Source organism: Neovison vison, chromosome 8, assembly GCF_020171115.1.
Source record: "Neovison vison isolate M4711 chromosome 8, ASM_NN_V1, whole genome shotgun sequence".
Lineage (NCBI taxonomy): Eukaryota > Metazoa > Chordata > Mammalia > Carnivora > Mustelidae > Neogale > Neogale vison.
The window spans coordinates 93,142,406-93,163,855 of record NC_058098.1 but is presented as its reverse complement, the minus strand read 5'-3'; the positions used below and the strand labels follow the sequence as shown (position 1 = coordinate 93,163,855).

General features: G+C 41.3%; 1 protein-coding gene across 3 annotated transcripts in view; it reads left to right on the top strand.

The window, feature by feature from the left end:
• Positions 1 to 21,450, top strand: part of EXOC6B (exocyst complex component 6B) — a 625,057-nt gene that overhangs the window by 457,213 nt on the left and 146,394 nt on the right. For all 3 annotated transcript variants that reach the window (XM_044261370.1, XM_044261369.1, XM_044261368.1), the window contains one exon: positions 11,759 to 11,832. In XM_044261370.1, coding sequence (XP_044117305.1) covers positions 11,759 to 11,832 — 74 coding nt within the window. The remainder of the gene's footprint in view (positions 1 to 11,758; positions 11,833 to 21,450) is intronic.

The following is a 21,450-nucleotide window of genomic DNA, read 5'->3' as shown; positions in this document are numbered from 1 at the left end:
TCAGCGGGGATCCTTCTCCCTCTCTCTTTTCTACTCCCCATGCTTGTACGCTCGCCCCTGCGCAGTCTCTCTCACTCTCTCTGTGTCAAATAAATAAATAAAATCTTAAAAAAAATCAGTGAATAATTTTATGTAATACTGCATGGTCGTGCAAATGTCAGGTAAGATAAGGACTGGAAAAGTGTTGCTTTAGTAAGAAGGAAGCCAAAGTAAATTCTAGAGACAGTACTTTTGGTGGAAGTTAGGGTAGTAGAAATCAGATTACAGAGAGGTCAGGAATGAGTAGAAGATAAAGAAGTTGAATCAATGCTTGTAAACAGCTCTTTCAGAAATTGAGTTTGAAAGTGAAGAAAGAATAGGTTATTTCATTGCCCCTGAGAATTTCAGTGGTTATTTTTCTTTATGTTGCCATAGTTCAGCCTAATGATTTGGACTGTTTAATAGCAAATAACACCAAACATTTTATATAATGTAACTGGGAAGAAAAGAAAAATAATTCTTCCTTTATTTTCTTTGTGGGCATCAGTAAAATTTCCTAGTCATTTTCCTCTTCTTTCTGTCATCCTCTTCCCTTTCTTCTGAATGAGGTACCTTTCTGGAGAAATTCAAATAACCATTTTCCACCAAATCCCAGCAGTCAGCCTGCTTGAGACCTGCCCTTTCCCTCTGAGTCACTGGAATCTCATTGTCAACTGTTCTTCTGTCAGCGGATGGAAACAGGTTTAGCCTAAGCCCCTGCCTGGACAATTAACCAGGGGAAAGGGTGAGGTTCTCTACTCTTGGCTAGAAAAGCATTTTAGAGAGCTTTTCAGCAAGGATCATTTGAAGACTAGAGTGCTTTTAGTACTTCAAATGTTCATTTATCTCTTATACCTTCTGGCCCTTAAGATAGTCCTTTAAAAGCACCAGTGTATCACAGAAAGAAGCTGCTTATGTGCCTTAAGAAACAATTATTTTCATTTCCTTTTCTTGCAGCTAATGTAAATTCTCTTTAAACACTCGTCTCCCTCATAGCAGTACCTAGGAGTTAAAATCCTTAATCTTTCTTCTAGAGCTCCAGAGCTGTGTTGGAAGTCCGTTTCTTGACCTTTACCTAGTAACAATCAGTCCAAGGGCTCAAGTTGCGCAAACAGAGATTCTCTTCTTTTGTTTTTGTTTATTTCTTTGTTTGTTTTAGGGGGCAAGGAGAAAAGGGAAAACACACTCTAAACTGTGTTCTCAGTGGCACAGTTTATGTTCTCTAAGTAAGATGGATCCTGAGGGTCCCACATTTAGGTCTTGACCTCTGTAGGTAAATCCATTAGCCTACGTAACCAGAATAGTATTTATGTTGATATTGATCTAATGCAAACATTTAGCATGAATGTTAGAACATTGTTTTAATACTTTACATTAGATTTCCATTGTAGGTGGAAGACTTCACAGCAGATAGTCAAACAATTTCATGAAGCAAAGAAGCAAATCTAGTAAATATAGAAAATGTTAACTTTCTCTGGGCAAGATACACAGAACATTTTACTTGGCCATGTGAGAAATGGTGTCTAATAATGAAGCCTTGTTTTAATTTAATATCTTTAAATTTTTAATTCAATGAAGAAATGACCATGTAGAGGGGGAAAGCCCATTTTTTTATTGTATCCAATTCTAGTAATTTTCACATTAACTATGCTGGGGCATGTTTGTGGCTATAGCCTGGATGTTAAAGTGGACCCCATATCAAGTTCTGTCACACTTGATCTGGATGGGACTTTGTGTTCCAACAGCAATTCTCTGACACCAGTTTCGTGTCCTACATTTCAATCCAATTCTAGCACTAACAACCTGGAGTTATTACAGACCCCACAAGTTAAGGAGTCGGTCCCATAAGACTGCCTCTCTTCAGACATCAACCACAAGTCTCAGATGTTCAAGCCACTCATACTTCTTTGGAGGTTACTGGAGACTCAGGGTTCCCCACGCTCCCTTGGTTTCAATAATTTACTAGAAAACTCTCAGAAATCATTGAAAGTTCTGTACTATGGATTATAGGTTCATTATAAAGGCTGTAACTTGGGAACACCCAAATGGAAGATATGTACAGATCAGGGTCCTGGGGAGGAGGAAGACAACACAGAATTTTCATAACCTTTCCTCATTAGAGTTTGGGCATGTCACCCTTCCAGCACATCAATGTGTTCACTAATCAAAAAGACTTACTGAGCTTCAGTGTCCAGAGTATTTATATGGGCTTGCATTACATGGGCATGATTGAGTAAGTAATTGGCTACATAAATGAAATCAATCTCTAACCCCTTTACCCTTGCTGGAGACTGGGGTTGGGGCTGAGCTTTGTCTTTAAAACTGAGGGCATACTTGAGCAACCTTGTTAGTTTAAACATAGGTATGGTCCAAAGAAGCTCATTGTGAATGGCAACTCCAGTTGTTCAGGAGCTTTCCAGCATATTTGAAACTCGATTTCTGGGGGAAAAGACCAGATATGTTCTTTACCATATCACAGACCTCAAGAGTATATTTGATTTAGTCCTATAGCTTTAAGTAAGTGAAATATTATTACCTTCATTTTACAGCAGAGACATCTGGTACTAAAACCTTACATGATTGGCCCAAGGTCACATAAGCAGATTTTAGAAAGGACTAGAATCTCATCTAATGATACATCTATCTTTTGTGGACATCAGCTTACGTTATGAGACTTAGTTTTCCTAGCATATTGTCGGAACATCTATGAAATATATATCAAAGAAATACTAACTACTCTCAGTTTGGAAAGAATTATATTAATATAATTAAAAAAATAATCTAGCTTTTTTAACTTTGGAAACTTCCCATGTGGAACCTATCTTAGTCATTTCTCTGACTTTCAGCATTTTTCATAGTGTGGTATGATACTCGTCCACCATGTTTGGAGTTCTGATAGTGAGTCTTGATCCTTTTCCTTTTAAGGAATCAGCATTTATTTTCTGTTGCACATTATAAAATATTTTGCAGTTATAGATCAGGATTGTCACTGTCATCACTGGTTGGGGAAACTGAGGCAGTAAACTTTGCACAGAAACTTCCATACTCATCAACTGTCATCATTTGAAAAAATGGATACCCTACTGCTTTTTCCAAAAATGATTTGAGATCACTTTCAACAGGGTAAATTGAAAAAATAAGTAAATTAGGTACTAGAGCTTCCAATTATCCATAGTTTTCCTTCCTGCGGTTTCCATTACCCAAGATCAGCTGTGATCTGGATGCAATTGATCCTCCTAAGGTATCATCAGAAAGTCAGTAGTAGACTAACATTGTGTCATAAAGCCCACATCTCTCATCTCCTTTATCTCATCACACAAGCATTTTATCTTCTCATGTCATCACAAGAAGGATGAGAATTGTACAATAAGATATTTTGAGAGAGACACCACATTCACATAACTTTTAGTACAGTATATTATTGTAATTGTTCTATTGTTGATCTCTTACTGTGCCTATTTTATAAATTAACATAGGTATGTATGTATGTATGTATGTATGTATAGGAAAAAACATAGTATGTATATATGGGGTTCAGTACTCATCCACTGGGTGAGTTGGTACATATCCCCCCACAGATAAGGGGGGCAGATGTGTAAGAAAGAAAAAAACGGGTTGAAGAGAAGAAAGATGAGAATACAAATATCAGGATTAATAGAGAGGTAATAGAAAAATGTGTTGACAGGACTTTGTATTATACAAAGTATGTAGCTCCCTGAGGGCATAGGAATTATAATATATATAATTATATATAATATTATAATATGAGCTGAGTAGAACCCATTGTATAGCATCATGGGCATTTGCTTTAAACCTAATTTCACAGCCAATGTGAAAAATAGAATTCAGCCTGCTGTGAATTATAGGAAGGGTCATTCTGTGTCATTTCAAAATCTGAAGTCGTTCTTGGGCAGAATTAATTTTTTTAAAGATTTTTTTTTAAATTTTTGAGAGAGAGAGAGAGGGAGAGAAAACATGAGCTGGGGAATGGGCAGAGGGAGAGAGAGAACCCCAAGCACACTCCCCACTGAGCCAGAGCCCAACACAGGACTGGATCTCACCACCCTGAGATCATGACCTGAGCCGAAACTAAAAGTTGGACAGTTAACCAACTGAGCCACCCAGGCGCCGCTTGGCACAATTAATTTTAATTTACATACATTACAGTTGACATCATCTAAAGTTGTGTTGTCCAGTGCTATAGCTACCAGCCTTAATGGCCATTTGAACATTTGAAATGTAGCTAGTCAAAAAAGGAGATGTGCTGTAAATGTAAAATACATACTGAATCACCGTGCCCAATGTGAGACTTGAACTCACAGCTCTGAGATCACGAGTCACATGCTCCACCAACTGAGGCAGCCAAGTGCCCCAAACATGAATAATTTTTAAAATATTAGTTTCATGTTTTTTTTTTAAGATTTTACTTTATTATTTGAGAGAGAGAGAAAGGGAGAACGCAAAGGGAGAGCAAGAGGGAAAAGCAGGCTCCCTGCTGAGGAGAAAGCCCGATGTGGGACGGATCCCAGGACCCTGAGATCATGACCTGAGCTGAAGGCCGACGCTTGACTGTCTGAGCCACCCAGGCGCCCCTAAAATATTAGTTTTGTGTTAAAATTGAAATACATGTACATATTGGAGCAAACAAGATATATTACTAATTTTAAATTAATTATTTTGTTTCTGTTTTTAATGTGTCTACTAGAAATCCTACAATTACATATGGGGCTTGTGTGTCTTTTTGGACAGTGCTTTTCTAAAAATTTGATTTTCCCTGTTATGTTAAATGACCTGCAGAATCCTTCTCCAACTTCTTCTGTAAAATTTCAGATAGCCACAGCTTTGTGTATATGTTCATGCAGCAGAATCATCAGTGCTGAACAAACACATGGATAAAATTAAGTCCTTAAAAGCATAGTAAAAATGCCAAGGATATAAAGTTACTACTTAAGAGCACAAGTCTTTCTCATCTCTCAGGAAGCCCACCTCTCTTATGGCAGAGCCTCAGCCTTCCAGAGATTATACACAGGAGCTCTGCTGATTGCTAATTGGGAGAAGCTTCTTTTCACCCTAATTTTGAAATATACATTATGCAGTTGGCCCTTGTTTTGTAAAATAGTGAAGCATTCAGGAACTTTAGAGGAAAATTATGGCTTTGTACCGATCTGCATATTTTAATGATTTTATTATTATTCCTCACTAAGTGGGGAGGAATATTTAATATGCATATAAAGGGAATATTTGCTTTTAGACATTCCAGGTGGGGATTGCATATTGAAATAATAGAAGGACAGACCCAGAAGGATCAGATTCTGACTAGGTCACTGACTTAACCTTTGGGGCCTTCATTTTCTCATCTGCAGGAGTCCTCAGTAGTTAGAAATGCGTCCTTCAGCTTTAGGATTATAGGTTGTAGACTTGAGTCCTAGGTCGTCTTCTGCTATGCTTTTGGCTATTTATTTTTCTGTGGAATATTAAGGTAAAGTCCACTGCCATTGGCGTGACATTGTTCTGCCGCTCGGTACGGTCTTCACTTTCTTCCACCCTTCTTCCTCTGCAAAGAGCCACACAAGGCAAAAGTCACTCTGTTTAATTTAGTGACGGCAGCTATGGATTCTTATCCATCACTTAAAGTATTATTTCTTCAGACAAAGAACAGCACTTTATTTCCGTAAATGCACCCAGTGTCCCCTGGGCTCCATGACATGGTAGGAACTTCTGTCATCGCTGTCTTTTTAAACTTGAATGGAATTATTTTTTACTTTGCTTTACTAGATTCAGCTAACCAGTTTCATTAGACTGTTTACTGATTCTTCTTATATGTTAAGTAAGAAGTAGAAATCAGCTTCTCTGCTTTTCTAGGTTTATTCTGCCTAAAACAGCTTTTCTCTCCAGGTGAAAATGTGCTGTCACTGACACCAGTCATGAAAGTGCCAGGACCATCCTTTCCTCTCCGCGGTACTGTCGGGGGACAGCCGGGTGGAGACAGATGGGCCCGTTTACATAGCAGGAGCGGGGAAGTTCCTTCTTGCTGGGGGCCGTTTCTTCATTAATGGGAGATTAATTCTTTCTTAATTAAAAAGTCTCTCCATCCTAGCGTTCCGTGGTCTTTCAGAGCAAAAGGAGCTTGGAGAATTGAACTTAGAACAATAAACACGAATAGTAATTGTAAGTCTGTTTGGAGTACTGGTTTGGCATTTGCGATCAGATTTTAGCATCATCATTTTTCATCAGGTTTCTCTCCCAGAACTTGGAGAATCCGTTTGAGTGAGACTGTGCTCTCCTCTGCCCTTCTTGGGGTTGGAGATGTGGTGAGTTTTATACTTCAGGTGTGTAAAAGCAGGGAATAATGTGCAACCAGAGTCCTCCCCTGGCTAAATAAAGCTGTGTGGTTTTTATGATCACGTGTCCATGCAAACACACTTAGACCCGTAGAATCAGTGGCATCTACAAGGTGTTCCCCGCCCCCCCACAACCCCTTTTCCTGTATCCTGGCTGTCTAGCTCCTTCGGTCATAATTCTAATTCCTTAGGTTCTGGCCGACCTTTCTCTGACCAGCAGGGCCCTGAGTGGATTCCCTGGGGAGTCTTTCAGCATCTCTCTGTAATTAGCTTATTGGAGCTGTGGAGAAGTGATGCAAGAAGGGGTTAGCTTCCCCAGAGCCACGCTTCCAAGTCTGGCACACCCCTCACCTGCGGCCTCAGGGAGCCAGATACCAGGAAACCATTATGTGAATACAGCAACAGCGGCTCTTACTTTTTCGATCCCACAAAAACCACATGTGACCTGACATGATCCTAAGGTATAAACAAGTACCCAGCGTACTTTGGGCTCCTAGGTACGGAGTTTTCTTTCTCACCTGGCATCTTGGCCAGAACCAAACCTCGAATCCCTCTCATGGGGGCTGGTGATGGCAATCTTCATTGTGTATCTGACCTGGACGGTTGCTGGATCCAAAGTAAATGATGTATCCAGGGACCCTCTGGTTACCGTTTTGCCTGCTGTCTTCACAGCTTCCTCTTATTTAAACCAACTGTGGTTTCCTCCAACAATTGCTGTTTTACCTATTTGTCAGATATTGTGCTAGTTTGCTTTTCAGAAATAAATTTTATCAGAGCGCCTGGGTGACTCAGTGGGTTAAAGCCTCTGCCTTCGGCTCAGGTCACCATCTCAGGGTCCTGGGATCAAGCCCCACATCAGGCTCTCTGCTCAGCAGGGAGCCTGCCCACCCCCCGCCCCTGCCTGCCTCTCTGCCTACCTCTCTGCCTACTTGTGATCTCTGTCTGTCAAATAAATAAATAAAATCTTTAAAAAAAAAAAAAGAAAGAAATTTTATCTTGTTGCTCCTCTTCTTTTGAAAATTGTTCTTGCCCCATGGACAATTTGCATAAAGCAGGTCTGTCATTTTGTGACTCCGTATACCCTTAAGAACATGATTGTTCCCGTTTGGTCAGTTCTAAAGAACTGCTTTTATTTTCTGTTTCTCACAACTTGCTCTTGATAAACTCCCAGATGCCCTATCTAGATACACAGATTATAGACTAAGACAGTTATTTTGACTTCTCAAAACCCCTTCTAATCTGACTCTACCATTTTATTCTAATTGAGGTTTTATGGTGTTTATGGCTTTTTTCTTCAGCCAAATGTGAATAATTTTAAAGTTTATTTAATTTTTTTTCCTTTCCCCTCTAAGTGATAGTGTTATTTAATTTTAAGATCAGCTTTCAAGAAGTCTAGAAAGCATTTTGAAATTAATGGAATACCTTCTTTTTCTCTTTTGGTAATTTTATATCACTATAATATGAAGATTATTAGGAATGTGAACCTACTGGATATTTTTGAGAAATTAATATTGTTTGCCAGATCTCATAGACTTAAGTGTATGTAAGAATGTGAAGGAATGTTGACTATTTGTTAAGCAAAATACTTTTTTTGGTGGGGTTTTCTTTCCCCACTTGTGCCTTCACTTAACAATATACCTTCTTTTCTGTAACTTTTACGCTCCTTTAAAATTTTTTTTTTAAGATTTTAATTTATTTGACAGATAGATCACAAGTAGGCAGAGAGGCAGGCAGAGAGAGAGAGGAGGAAGCAGGCTCCCTGCTGAGCAGAGATCCCCAATGCAGGGCTGGATCCCAGGACCCTGGGATCATGACCTGAGCCGAAGGCAGAGGCTTAACCCACTGAGCCACCCAGGCGCCCCAAGAACAGCATTTCTTTAACTTTTGTTGGCTCACCAGCCCTCTGAGAATTCAGTAAAGCCTCTGAAACTTCTTCCCAGAGAACTGTATATTCACACAAAAAACTAATTGTAATGATAATCAATTATGATATGCCAGGCACTTTGCCAACTGCTTTGTATGTGTTATTTCATTTAATCCTCATAGTAGCACCATAAGGAATGTACTCTTTTCTTCATTTTTGAGAAAAAGCCATTGAAGCTTTAAGGAGATTAAGTAATTTGCCCATTCCCATAGACCCCGTATCTTTGGCTCAAACTCTGCTAGTATGACTTCAAAACCCAGCCCCTCAATCATTGTGCATCTGGTTTTAAGGAACTCATAAATTCCTAAATCCTGCTTTTTTTTTTTTAAAGATTTTATTTATTTATTGGCGAGAGAATGAGTGAGAGAGAACATGAGAGAGGAGAAGGTCAGAGGGAGAAGCAGACTCCCCAAGGAGCTGGGAGCCCGATGTGGGACTCGATCCCGGAAGTGCAGGATCATGACCTGAGCCAAAGGCAGCTGCTCAACCAACTGAGCCACCCAGGCGCCCCTAAATCCTGCTTTTTGATATTCATGTTAAGGACACATTACCTGTTGCAATCCTCAGACTTTCATTCGTAGTGAAGAATATGTGTGATTAACAAATCTTGCTGTTTTTATAACTTATTTAATGAATAAATGAGTATCTGTTGAGCATCTACTATTTTAAATACTTGTTAGGTTCAGCAGTTTGGTCCTTATCCTTAAGGAGTTTCCTCATCTAATGAGAAGACAAGAATTAGATGCATAAAACAATGAGGTAAAAATACAAACATGAAGTTAAATATATGATAATTAGACATTTCCGTAAACTGTATGTGAAATCAGTCTCTACTTTGCCTTACCTTGATGCAGTTGTCGCTCTCGGATTCCTTTTGATTTATCAAAGGAGAGTCAAATCTAAAAGGCCACCCTGTCCTCTGGGAAACTGGAAGATTCAGTGTGTCATAAAAATGCGGCCTATAAAGTCAGACTGTGAGAACTAACATGTGTCACATATGGTTTCCTGCGTGGCTTTGGCAGCGCCATCCCAAGGCCCCAGGGATCATGCTCAAGATGCAGCTGTGAGGGCGCCTGGGTGGCTCAGTGAGTTAAGCCGCTGCCTTCGGCTCGGGTCATGATCTCAGGGTCCTGGGATCGAGTCCTGCATCGGGATCTCTGCTTGGCAGGGAGCCTGCTTCCCTCTCTCTCTCTCTGCCTGCCTCTCTGTCTACTGTGATCTCTCTCTGTCAAATAAATAAAAATAAAATCTTTAAAAAAAAAAAAAAAGATGCAGCTGTGAGAATGGGTAGCAGCTCTCAGGCATTTGAACCACGTATCCCAGGGTAGTTCTGCTGAGTCGGACATGTGTAGGTAAGCAGAACACCTTGATCGTGGCTGCCTTTGACTCAAGAAAGGTTTCCACTGACAGAGAGGACTTCAGTACCTCAAATGATTCAACAAAGCCTCAACTCTTGCAGGAACAGTGGGGGGAGAGCTACTGACCTTGGATGAAACCAGCAGGCTTGGGAAGCTTTTTTAAGCTGACCACTGACGATCAGGGCTGTCAAAGAGAGTGACTGTGGCTATAATTCAAAGAACTGCTTTCTGTAAGAGCAGAATATGGGAAAATTGTATGTCTGACTTGAACAGCCACTATCTACAAGGTTAGCACACATAATGGCTTCTGTAAGATAGGAAGGACAGAGGAGGCCAGGCATTCGATTAACATGGCCCTCATCAAGTATTTGTACGGTTGTAGGATTTTACTCTTGTAAAACTTGAATCATTTGGTCTGTAATATGATAGAATTAACTTACAAATGGTACTTGAATTTTCTTTTCAATGCAAATAGAAACCTAGTGCTGCTAATACAATTTCTCTCCTTCCACTTACGGGAGTCATTTTTGTTGAAATGTCTAAAATAAGAATATTTTGTGTGCAGTGGTAGAATACATCTGTGCTATATGTTAGCTTAATAAATTGTATTAAATTGTATTTCACATGATGTTTCCATAATCCCTGCAACTTAACTTGTTAGCATTATTTTTTTAAAGTGGGACAAGGATGTTATGAAAACCTATTGTGTCTAAGAAGCCCCAGATGGAAAATATTAAAAAAAAAAAAAAGGAATTCCTATAATTGTTCACAAGTCATCATTTAAATCTATCCAGCTACTGGATGTTGCAAGTAGTTTTCCAGGCATTTATGCAAATATCTTGATGGAGTTTATTTAATTTCAGAAGAAAAGTATGATACCGTGTCTGTATAATTTCTTAAATTCATTCCCGGAGAAAGAACATAATTGAAAGGAAAACATTCCTTTTCATATTTGCTTTGAGCCAATACTCGAGTTGTTTTTGAGGTAAATAGTAGATTGAAATTAAATGTCTATCGCACTTTGGCTTTACAGACAGAATTCAAGACATAGTAACTACCCGACTCTTGAATTTTCTCTCTCTCTCTCTGTATGGGGTGTGTGTGTGTGTGTGTGTGTGCGCGCGCACGCATGCACGCATACGTGTAGGGAGCTTAAACGAGACCTTTTGATTTCATAATAAGCTGGGCTTAGGGACAATAAAACTTGACATTCTTAACTGTAACTAGTGTCTGTCCCTATAGCCCTGTGCAGTTGTCTTCTTGTTAACGATATACAAGACAGAGCCATAAACTGAGCTTGTACCCAAGGCGCTAGTGTAAATTGCAAATAACATTCATGTGGTCTCTTTGACCTAAGACTAAACTGTGGTAGCAGGAAGAGAACAAAGAATTTTCGAGAGTGGAAAAGAAGTAGAAGTCAAGGACAAAGAGTACACTAGTAGGATGCACATGTGCAAATGTTCCCTAAGCTTTTGCAGCGAGATTTATTTAGATGGGCCTTTTCATATCTGCAAATACTCCTTTGCTCAAGAGCTAAGCAGTAGATCGGGACAGCTTCTGCGGGGTGTGTGTGTGTGTGTGTGTGTTGGCAATAATGTAGTCATGAGATAATACAAATAATCAGTGAGGGAATAATTAATGATGTGGCAGGGAATATTTTTTGATAAATGCTTGGGGAATGAGGTGACAGGCGTGAAATTAGAAAATTCCTTCAGCGATCTAAAATATAAATAGCTTTCGGAACTGAAAAGAGTTTCACAGCTGAAGATTTTATTGTGTTGAGAGGAAAAACTTTTTTCTCTCCCCCACTCCCTCCTCCTTTGCAAGTTGTTTGTCCATTCACAAAACAAACACTCTGAAGCCCAGCGCGGCTCATGGGAATAAATTTCAGGTCGAATTAGTACAGTTTCCTTGCTGTCAGGATGCTGGAATTAATGGTGTTTTGATGACACGAATTTTGAAGGGCAAACAAAGAAGCTGAAGGGAGAGAGACATGACTCCTTAGAAGCTTGGTCCTCCTCTCCCCCAGCCTCTCTTGTCTTCCCTGTCATCCGTCTGCCAATCTCCCTGTCCATGGTTAGTTAAAGGCGCTTTTTATCCTCTTTTCTTTCCCACAGAGTTTGCCAGATCCGGCCCGGTGCCTGGGTTCCAGGAGGACACGCTGCAGTTGGCCTTCATCGACTTGAGACAAGTAAGTCTTTGTGTTTTTGTTTTTTGTTTTTCTTTTAAGATGTGTGACTGAAGACCATCAGGTCTTAAGGAAAAGGGGAGGGAAGGGGGATTGGCGTTGGCGATTCACACTGGAGACCTAAGGGTTTTTCCCTGTGTTTGAGGCCACCTCTTTTATTTAGCTATCTGGGATCCTTAGCTTTGGTGGAGTTAAAGGTTTTGTGGGTAGAAGGAAAGGCAGGAGGTGGGCGGAGGGACCCAGAGACTAGAGGGACTCAAGTGACCCTCAAGTGATGTGACCCATTGTGCTCTAGTTGGCTTCTGCAGACACAGCAAAAAGATAACTCGGCAAACCAATGCTGAGCAGGTGCACCGATGCAGAGACTGCCTGCCCGGAGGACACTTTTGTCTGCAGAGAGAATGAGGGCGGCAGCATTTAAAGAAAAATGAAATATTTTACGTTGTGGATTGTTGGTTTGGCTTGTTGACTCTTTTCTGTTGCCTTCCTTATGTCTTCCCATACCCTCCTTTGTAGAATGTGGTCAGCCATGAGTGACTAAGTGGTGGTTTTAGAAGATGATTAGATTAGCAAAGGCCCCGACCTGGTGGTGCTAACCTGGCGGGCAACCCTGTTAAAGTAACGCAGGTGAAAGCCGGTACTCGGCCATACCCGAGTTTCCCAAGCCCGGCAGATAGAAAGAGTGGTTCTGGGGGGCTGTGGCTTGCAGATTGAAATGGGTAGGTTGGTAGGCCTTGGTGGTTTGGGTGGAGAGGAACACGATGGGTGGGGGCCGAAAGAGGGAGAGAGTTAACTGGGCTCTGTCATCTCTTCACTCTGAAGATGGATGGGGTTGGATAGAAAGTGTGAATGAAGTAAGAATCAATGACTGATGCTTCTCTCCTATTAAAACAATCTTTTTTTTTTTTGTCTGTTTTAAAAAGGGGGCTGGCTTTGTTTCTCCTGCCATAATGATGCAGTGCCTCTTGTTTTCAGAGCTGACATAGTTTGCATTCTGAAAACTTTTAGATGCCCAGAGTATTTCTTAAAGCTATAGGACCCCTTGTATTGGTAGGCTCCTTACCACTGTGACTCGATTCATGCCGGAACAGCTTTTAACCCATAATGGATAGCCAGAGCTACCCCTCCATCCTTGTGGATGGGTGGTGTAATCTGTCATCTGATGACAATTCTGGAAAGCCCTGTTAAGCAGAAAACAGAAAATTGTGTCTCTATAGACCCGCCAAAGTTTGAGGATTCAGGCCGCGTCCCAGAAACGTGTGTCAACTTAATATTTGGGGGCCGAGGTGGGGGTTCTCCTACACATAAAGGCTTTCCCAGCATGGTCACAAATGGAGCCGAGTATCTCTCTCCACACTAAAGACCTTCCACCTGTGGATTCAGCCACTTAACAGAGACAGGTTTTAAACCCTTGGCAGATGTGAGGCTGAGAGACTGGGAATTTTGCTTTAGGGTTTTGGGGAGTGTTGTCTGTTGCACTTTTCTCCCCTGTTTCTTCTCAAAAACTTCTGAGTCAATTGGCTTTTCTTGGAAAGCAGACGCTGAATTTCATTGGAGAGACATACCCAAGGAAAAATTTTTCCTTTCTCGCTATTCATGAGAGGGAAGCGTGGTCGCTCTCTCTAGTTTGTGGTTTTGGTCCCTATGGAAAGCGACTAGCGTTCGCAGAAAATGTTAACTAAGGGAGTGTGTTAGACAGCACAGCCAAAATAGGATGTATCTGAGCCGGGGAAGAATGCTCAAATTCTTGTGAGCTCTCAGCGAGCGCTGTTGTTTACCCTTAAGTTCCTGTTTGCCATTGCATTTCTGTTCTCAGAGTTCCTTTTATGAAATTTCAGCAGGAGAAACCAGAACTTCAAAATTTTACTCCTAAGAAGAGTATGACTCTTCTTATTGAATCTATCACCAGATTCCTAGTTACGGCCGTCTCTGTTAAAACGCTTCAACTTTTCTAACCTAGGTCATCTGGAAGAACTTCCCAGGTCTCAGGCTGAGGCTCAGGAGCAGCGGGCCCCAATAGGTTGAATCGTTGTGAAGAAAATGATCCCTCCACAGCCCAGGCTGCAAATATTAATCTCTTTGCGGTCCCTCTTACTCATTCCCATAGCTTCTTTTACACAAGCATCCTTTTAGAGGGAGACCTCTTCTGAACTGTGGAGATGCTTAGACCATAAGGAGAGTGTGTCTTGGAGTGTGTCTCCAGAAGAGATAGGTTGACTTTGAGTGAAGCACGATTAAGTGTCTTTGAGTATACTGTCCTTTTGCATGTTCCCTTTGGAATCCTGTAATAGGGTTACGGAATTTTGGGGTTGGTGGCCAATTTTGAAAATCATGCAGTATAACCTTTGGCTTGATACCTGAAACCCTGTACAGCACCCCAGACTATGCTCGCGTATCCCCCTTGAAGAGAACTCACCTCCCCAAAGCAGCATAGGCCGCCTTAGGACAATCTGATTATTAGGAAGCTATTTCTTAAGTTGGCTGAAATCTATCTCACTTAACTCTAACCCTCTGATTCTTTATGTTTTTATTCATGCATCCCAGTTTGGGGGACAGGCTTCCTCTCCTGATTCACCGAGCGTCCTCTGTTAGTACCTGGGCCTTTGTGTAGCATGCTCACCCAGGCCTCATGCAGGCCTTATGCAGCTGATTTAGTTTTTCTTTCGTATTATTGACAACATAGATTTGTATCATTCCAGCTGGGCCCAACCTCTTTAGGTCCTGATTCAGTGTTCCAGCTTATTAACTGATTCATCTTCATTTCTTTATTAGTCTGTGGTAACAATATTAAACAGGCAGGGCAGGAGTTAGAGGAAGAAGTGGAAGTGAGGGCAGGTTACAGCGTATAGGCCCATGGAGGACCACACAGTCACAAGACAGCAAGGATGTTCTTTCGCTGTCATCGTCTGTATTTGCCTCACTGGCTTATGAGCTTCCTCCATCTGAGCGTACTCTCCTGTTCTCTCGCTTGAGACTGTCTCAGACACTGTCAAGTGAACGGTAACTGTTAAAATAATCAAAACATGGAATATTTGATGAGATCATCTCTATGAGAGATCATCTCATAATAGCAAAGTGTCATTTAAAAGCTACAGAAATTCAATTAGGAAGCAAATCAGATACGGACGGCAAAACTATTCATCCTTAAAAAAAAAACAAAAAACTATTCATCCTTTCCCACCTGTCCCGTCTAGTCTCAGTTTCCTAATTCATAGGGTAAAGAGTGAAATGACACTTTTGAATACACAAGCTTTCATGATATTTCACACGTGCGAAGCGCCTCGTAGTTAACGCACATGAATGTCCTCCTCTCATTTGTCAGACTTCCGGGCGTAGAAAACCTGCTGTTAATCATAATGTGAATTAGACAGTACAAATCAAATTCTCCTTTGCCGCTTTAAGCTTTCTAAACTTCCAAGTTCATAAAAGTGGGTTTGCAGTATGACTTCACATTCATATGTCAAATATATGTGCAGATTTCTATCAAAATCCAGACTTGGGTCAGTGTGAAATCTTGACAAGGATGCCTTAAAGGGCTCACTTAATAATGATTTTGAAGTGGTGTGTGCACCACAGGTCCTAGTAATTGCCAGCCCATAATACTTCATAATTGGAATTGCAATACAAGGCCAATACTAGATTCTCAGTAGTGATCTGATTCTTTAACGACGCTATGGTTGGAGTTTTTCTTTTGTAGATAAGTAGTAAGTGCATATAGTGCTGATGAACAATAGAATTTGAACTAAAGTTGATTTTCATTTCAACTTCTTTTATCACACTGAGTGCCTCCTGTGAACAAAAGTACAACCCAGGTACGGTGGGAATCCACAAATGAATATAATACAGTCTCTGTCCCCCAGGAGCAAAGAGGTGACCAGCAAATACTTAATTTTAATATAAGTCACACTGTCATAAGTATTACATTGGAAGGATGGAGCATTTTGTATGTTTCAATTATTTCAGTATGTTTTGCTGCATAGCAGAGCGCCCCAAAATGTGTTGTCTTAATAGAAGGAGCATTTATTTAACTCGAGATTCTACAGATTGGCAATCAGAATAGCTTCAGTGGGCTCACCTTTCATACACTGAGGTCAGATTGGCTAGGGACTGCCTGGTCTAGGATGTCTTAGCTAGGCGGACTCTTCTCTGCTCCCTGTGATGTCTCATCAACCAGCTGCCTAACCCAGGCTGGATCACTTGACATATTGGCAGGTTCCAGGAGAGCAAGGGGAAATTGCTGGAGTTGAGGTCTACCCTTGGAACTGGCAAGCCCTCATTCCCACCACATTCTGTTGGCCAGAGCTGGTTACAGGGTCAGCCCAGAGTCAAAGATGTGGGAAAATCGACTTCAGCTTATCCTCTGGTTGGGATAGAAGACCTTATACGAACGATGTATCTATAAATGCAGAAAGAGGCCTTAGAGTGGAGAGATCTTTGTGAGCCTAAGTAGTTATAAAATATTTAAAATCATTTAAATATATAAAATTATATATTTCATATACATCAAATATATAAATTCATTTGAGAAGTAGAAAGTTAAACTGAAATCCAGGCATTGGTGAGGGAGGAAAGTGTTTTAAGCATAGAAAATAGCCAGTTTTAAGTTTTGTTTAAAAACAGATGGGGGTCTGTTTAACTAGGATCTCGACTATCTTTCCTTCTTTTAAGAACTAGACTAATCTCGGGGCACCTGGATGGCTCAGTGGGTTAAGCCTCTGCCTTAAGCTCAGGTCATGATCTCAGGATCCTGGGATCAAGCCCCACATCGGGCTCTCTGCTCAGCAGGAGACTTCTTCTCCCTCTCTCTGCCTGCCTCTCTGCCTACTTGTGATCTCTCTGTCAAATAAATAAATAAAATCTTAAAAGAATTAGCCTAATCTCTTTAAACCCCCCATTTCTCAACTTCTCTTCTTCTTTCCTTTCACTGTTCAGCTTCCTCATAGACCTCTTTTTTTTTTCTTTTTCTTTCTTTCTTTCTTTCTTCTTTTTTTTTTTTAATGTTTTATACTTCTCATCAAACCCTGCTTATTGTGGGCCACCCTGGAACATTTCACTTTTCTGTAACTCACATTCATTGTGAGGGCATCTTAACTTCCCCAGATTAATTAATTATTTACATACTCATTTAATCTCTGGCTGTTCACCTTACATATTTGGCCAACAGGAAAAGTTGAATGGGTTCTTTTCTTCAGTAACATTTTCTGTTCCTTGGCCCCGACTCTTATTTACTTCCGATATCCTAAGTGTTTATAGAGCTGAATGAACTACGTTGTGACATTGCATCAGATCTCCTGAATAGAGCTTGTTGGCAACGACTCTTAAACAGCAAAGGCATCCCAAGATATCTACGGCTTTTTTTAGATGGAGCTGGTGACATTCCCCCTAGGCCAGTTATTCCCCAATTTCTAAACCTTCAGTCTAAAGTAAACACAGTGCATTTCCATTGCAGGCACTTAACTTGCCTTAAAAACAACTATAGGACCTGAGAGAAATAATTGTATATTTCTTTGGAGATGTTGAACGAATTCCAGTGTTGGTCCTGTTAGGGGTATATGGGCGAAATCAGTCCTCTCAGCTACTGTTGAGTGTGCAGACCTGAGAAGAGCTCAAGAGCCCAACCATGTACAGCTTCCCCTTCCACTCCCCATCCTAACTTGATCCTAGCCAAAGAAATTTTGCTTTTGGAATCAAATTGCGTACTCTTTTCTTTTGCCCTGCCCAACAAGTCTAATGAGCAACATTCTCACGAAGAGGAACATTCCCCCTTTGCTTGACTAACCCTGGCTCTTGTGGAACAATCTTTCTTAATAACCACTTATGTTTTAACCTCTGTGGGATACCCATTGATGCAAAAACTGAGTTTGTGTGATATAGCACATAACAAAATTATATATAGTAAATAGATTTTCTTTTTTAAATGTTTCTCCCTAACCAATCTATACAAGCCCACACTAGAAGACTACATAGGAGGCCTGGGTCAGGGTAGGGCAGGCCCACATCTTACAGGGCCTCAGGTGGCAGGCTTCTTTTTTTCATTGCAATGGTTAGGCTGTATTTAACACAAAGAAAGCCATTTCCCACATGTACTTCTTCATACTGGTTTTTAACCTGCTGGAATGTAACCTGGGTTTTTTTTTGGGGTGGGGGGAGGTGGCCTGTAGTTTTCCCAAATGTTTTCTCAGCTGTTGCCAAGAAGTAATGGTAGAGAATATTAGAGGTGTGCGGAGAGTTAGTAAGGGAATGTTTTTGTGAAAGAATATTCTTAGTGGAGGAAGACAGGGTCGTATGCAAATCCCCAAATCCACTGGTAGTAATGCGTCTGGACCAGTAATGTCAGTAGAAGGACTCTTCTTGAAGTGCTCACTTGAAGTGTTCTGTTGACCTCCAGATTGTGTATGATCTTGAATAAATAATGGTCTACAAAATTGGGAGTCATCTGCACCAGGGTCAGAAATCAAACAGCTTAATGACTCACAGAATTGAAAGATGCCATTGCTATGACTGATGTGGATGGTGGAGTTAGAAGGAATGGGTTAAGCCATTAAGCACATTATCTTCGGAAAGGTCGTCAGCACTACTCGTACGGTAGCATGTCTATGTGGTTAGATGTCGTTTCAGAAATGAAATCCAGAGTCACCATATCCCGAAGGCATTGGGTGGTTAGAAGAAGGTAAAGAAATAATATCAGGCTACCTGCACAGATCCCTTACTGATACAGAGTTACTGAAGTTTCCTGCAGACCGTAGTCCATGTTTTAATGTAGGCATAGGTAACACTTGGATATAGCTCTAGACCTCCCCAATCAGGAAGCATTCATTCATTCACTGAGCACTATGTCTAGCACTGCTACAGTGGGTCTAGTGGTAGACTTTGTACAGGGCAGTGAATCAAACATAGTCCCTGCCCTTGTGGAGCTCCCATTCTTGTGTAGTTGCCTGTGCTTATGAAGCAGGCCTCTTCAACATCCTGCTCTTGCCAGAATCTCCCTTCAGGTGTCCCCCAATGGGATGCCACTTGATCTAAATTTTTTTTTTTTGTATTGATGCTATATTGGTCACTTTTAGAGATAGCTGCAGAGCTCTGGCAAGATCCCCAGGGCAAGGCCAAGTCTGTTGTATACTGATACACAGACTTTCAGCGAAGAATTTGTAGGTACGATTTGGCAGCCTGGCATAAATAAGATGGTCAGCCTGAAATGCTTCAGAAGGCTGTCCTTTGGTTTTCGAAAGCAGGGTTTTGTGGTTGTTGTACAAAATCCTTTTGTCCGAGTTGTTTTGACAGACAGAAGTAACCTTCAGAATGACACCTTTAACCTCACAGGAAGCTCTGACACCAAATAATTCCTGTCCCTGAGCAGGGGAAAGCTAACACCTTTGGGTCTGGTTCTGTAAAAAATATAAGTAGGAACATTACTGAGAACAGACCCCACTGAGCTGGACTTTTGACCTCATATAAGCCAAGGCTGGATCTGCACACACAGGATGGGGCCCAGGTAAATGAGGTCTTTAGGCACTGGGATGCTGCTGCAGCCACTGCAAATAAGGTCTCTTTCCTTACCTTGCCTGGGGTGTTATAACTGGGCCATCCTGGCACATTCATAGAAGGAATTGCCAATAATATGTAACATGTCCTGGGATTTACTGAACACCTTTGGTTGATTGGAAGAGAGTCTATTCTAAAACTGCCGAAACTTTGTCTCACCTCGTACCAAGCTCTTACCTAGAGAGGAGAGCTCGGAAACTCTGTCTCTAGGTTTGTTTTTTTGTTTTTTGTTTTTTTTTTAACACAGAATCCATTTTTTTTCCCAGACCTGGCTGTCATGAAATAATATCCAAGCAGAGTACAAGTCTTAGGTATTTGGTATAAAAAATCATGTAGGAAAAACCCAGACATTTTAATGGGCTAAATGACATCACAGCATGTTGGGAAGGCCATTTTCTATTCATTATCCTCTCACTATGGAAATCGCTTTAGCAATTTGGAAGTCTGATTTCTTAAAGTCTCATGGAATTGTTTCAAGAGATTGAAAATCAGAGAAGGAGCAAATATTAGTAGTGGATGCCAACCACAATGAGACCATGATCTTTATAAGAGGTAGATTCCTCATTGATTTTTCACAATGGAGAGTAGTTGGGGTCTTTGGAAGGACGGTGGAAGGTCTGATGAATACCCACTGTGTATTTTCTAGGGGCTTTGCTTTTTCCTCAGAGACAAAGCATAGCCACTGAGTAGGAGTGTGGGTGGCAAACATTTGATTCTTTGCACATTTGTGCTTGCTAAAGAGGTAGCTTCTGAGCCTCTTTGAGGAACCTCTCTTTTAGAGTTTGTGTGTCTGTAACTGCTGACTTATGAATGGCAGGCACTATGGGCCCTGTCAGGACCCTTAAGCCACACAATGGCAGTTATGTGGAGACAGGGAGTGGGCGAAGGACCTTTAGTTAGGGGTAGTTGTGGATAATCTTTTGGATAGCAGGAAACAAAACACCAGATTTGGGATATATTTCCCCATGAATTGGGTTTGGCCTTTGATTCATGTCTCCCCCACCACCCACCTCCCCCCTCCCCCCGGTTAACATTATCCATTGTTGCTGTCAACCCATATTGGCACAGTCTTGGGTTAAGTGGGAAGTGTAATCTAAAGCTTGGTCAACAGAGTTGTCTAGTACTTCCTGCTTTAACCCAGAGGCAGAGCTCTGCCACTTGGGAGTTCCAGCAGAACATCGAACAGCCCTTCCAGCAGATGCTAGAAGGACTTTTTCTGGAAGTGTGTGTCTAGTCTGCAACAACCTTCTCCCCCTTTGCTCCAATAGAATGACTGTCACTTTTAAAATGGGTTGGTGCCAACATCACACTGGATAGCCTCATAGCAAAGTCATCCACTCAGAGGCTAGCGTTTCATTCCATTTTGGCTCTTGTGGGACGAGCTAGTAAGCATAAGTGCAGGAAAAGCCATCTGGCAGTTTCTCCCTTTGCTTGTGGACAGCGTTGGTGATCTTCTAATGCTGTATCATAAGAGAGACCAAGGTCAGCCATGAGGCATGCTACCTGGGCTCTTGCAAAGCTCTGTACTGCTCTCTGCTTTTACCAGCAAACCGAGCCTCAGAAACTCAGGTTTCTCCCGTACCTCAGCATGCAGCATGAATCTGCATACCCACAAATCTGGAATTGGTAAATTTCTGAGATAGTCACATCTTCAGGAGAAAGGACGAGTCATTACATGAATTTCTCTGGGGGTAACAGTATCAAAGGCTGTTGCAGTAGTGCTGGTGGAATTTAAAGCCTGGATAGGTTCTGAACACAAATCTTATCTCTGAAACTGCCTTTAGTGTGCTACTAGTGAATACTTACAGGCCATGGAAAGGGCAAAAGAGCCAGGCCTTGGATCTAACTACTAACCACTGCATCCTCTCAGCAACCGCTGGAGGGCAGCAGAGAGTGACAACAAAGGGCTAGATTGAGGGAATTGGGGCATATTTCAATTTGCCAAGAAAGAAGCCCCTTAGCTTTAAGAGAATTCACTACCTGGGAGCCACAGTTGCGAGCATGGGCTCCTGGGGAACATGGACCAAAAGAACATCTAGAACCCTGATGTGAAGATTAAAACCCTCCTTCTAGGCAAGT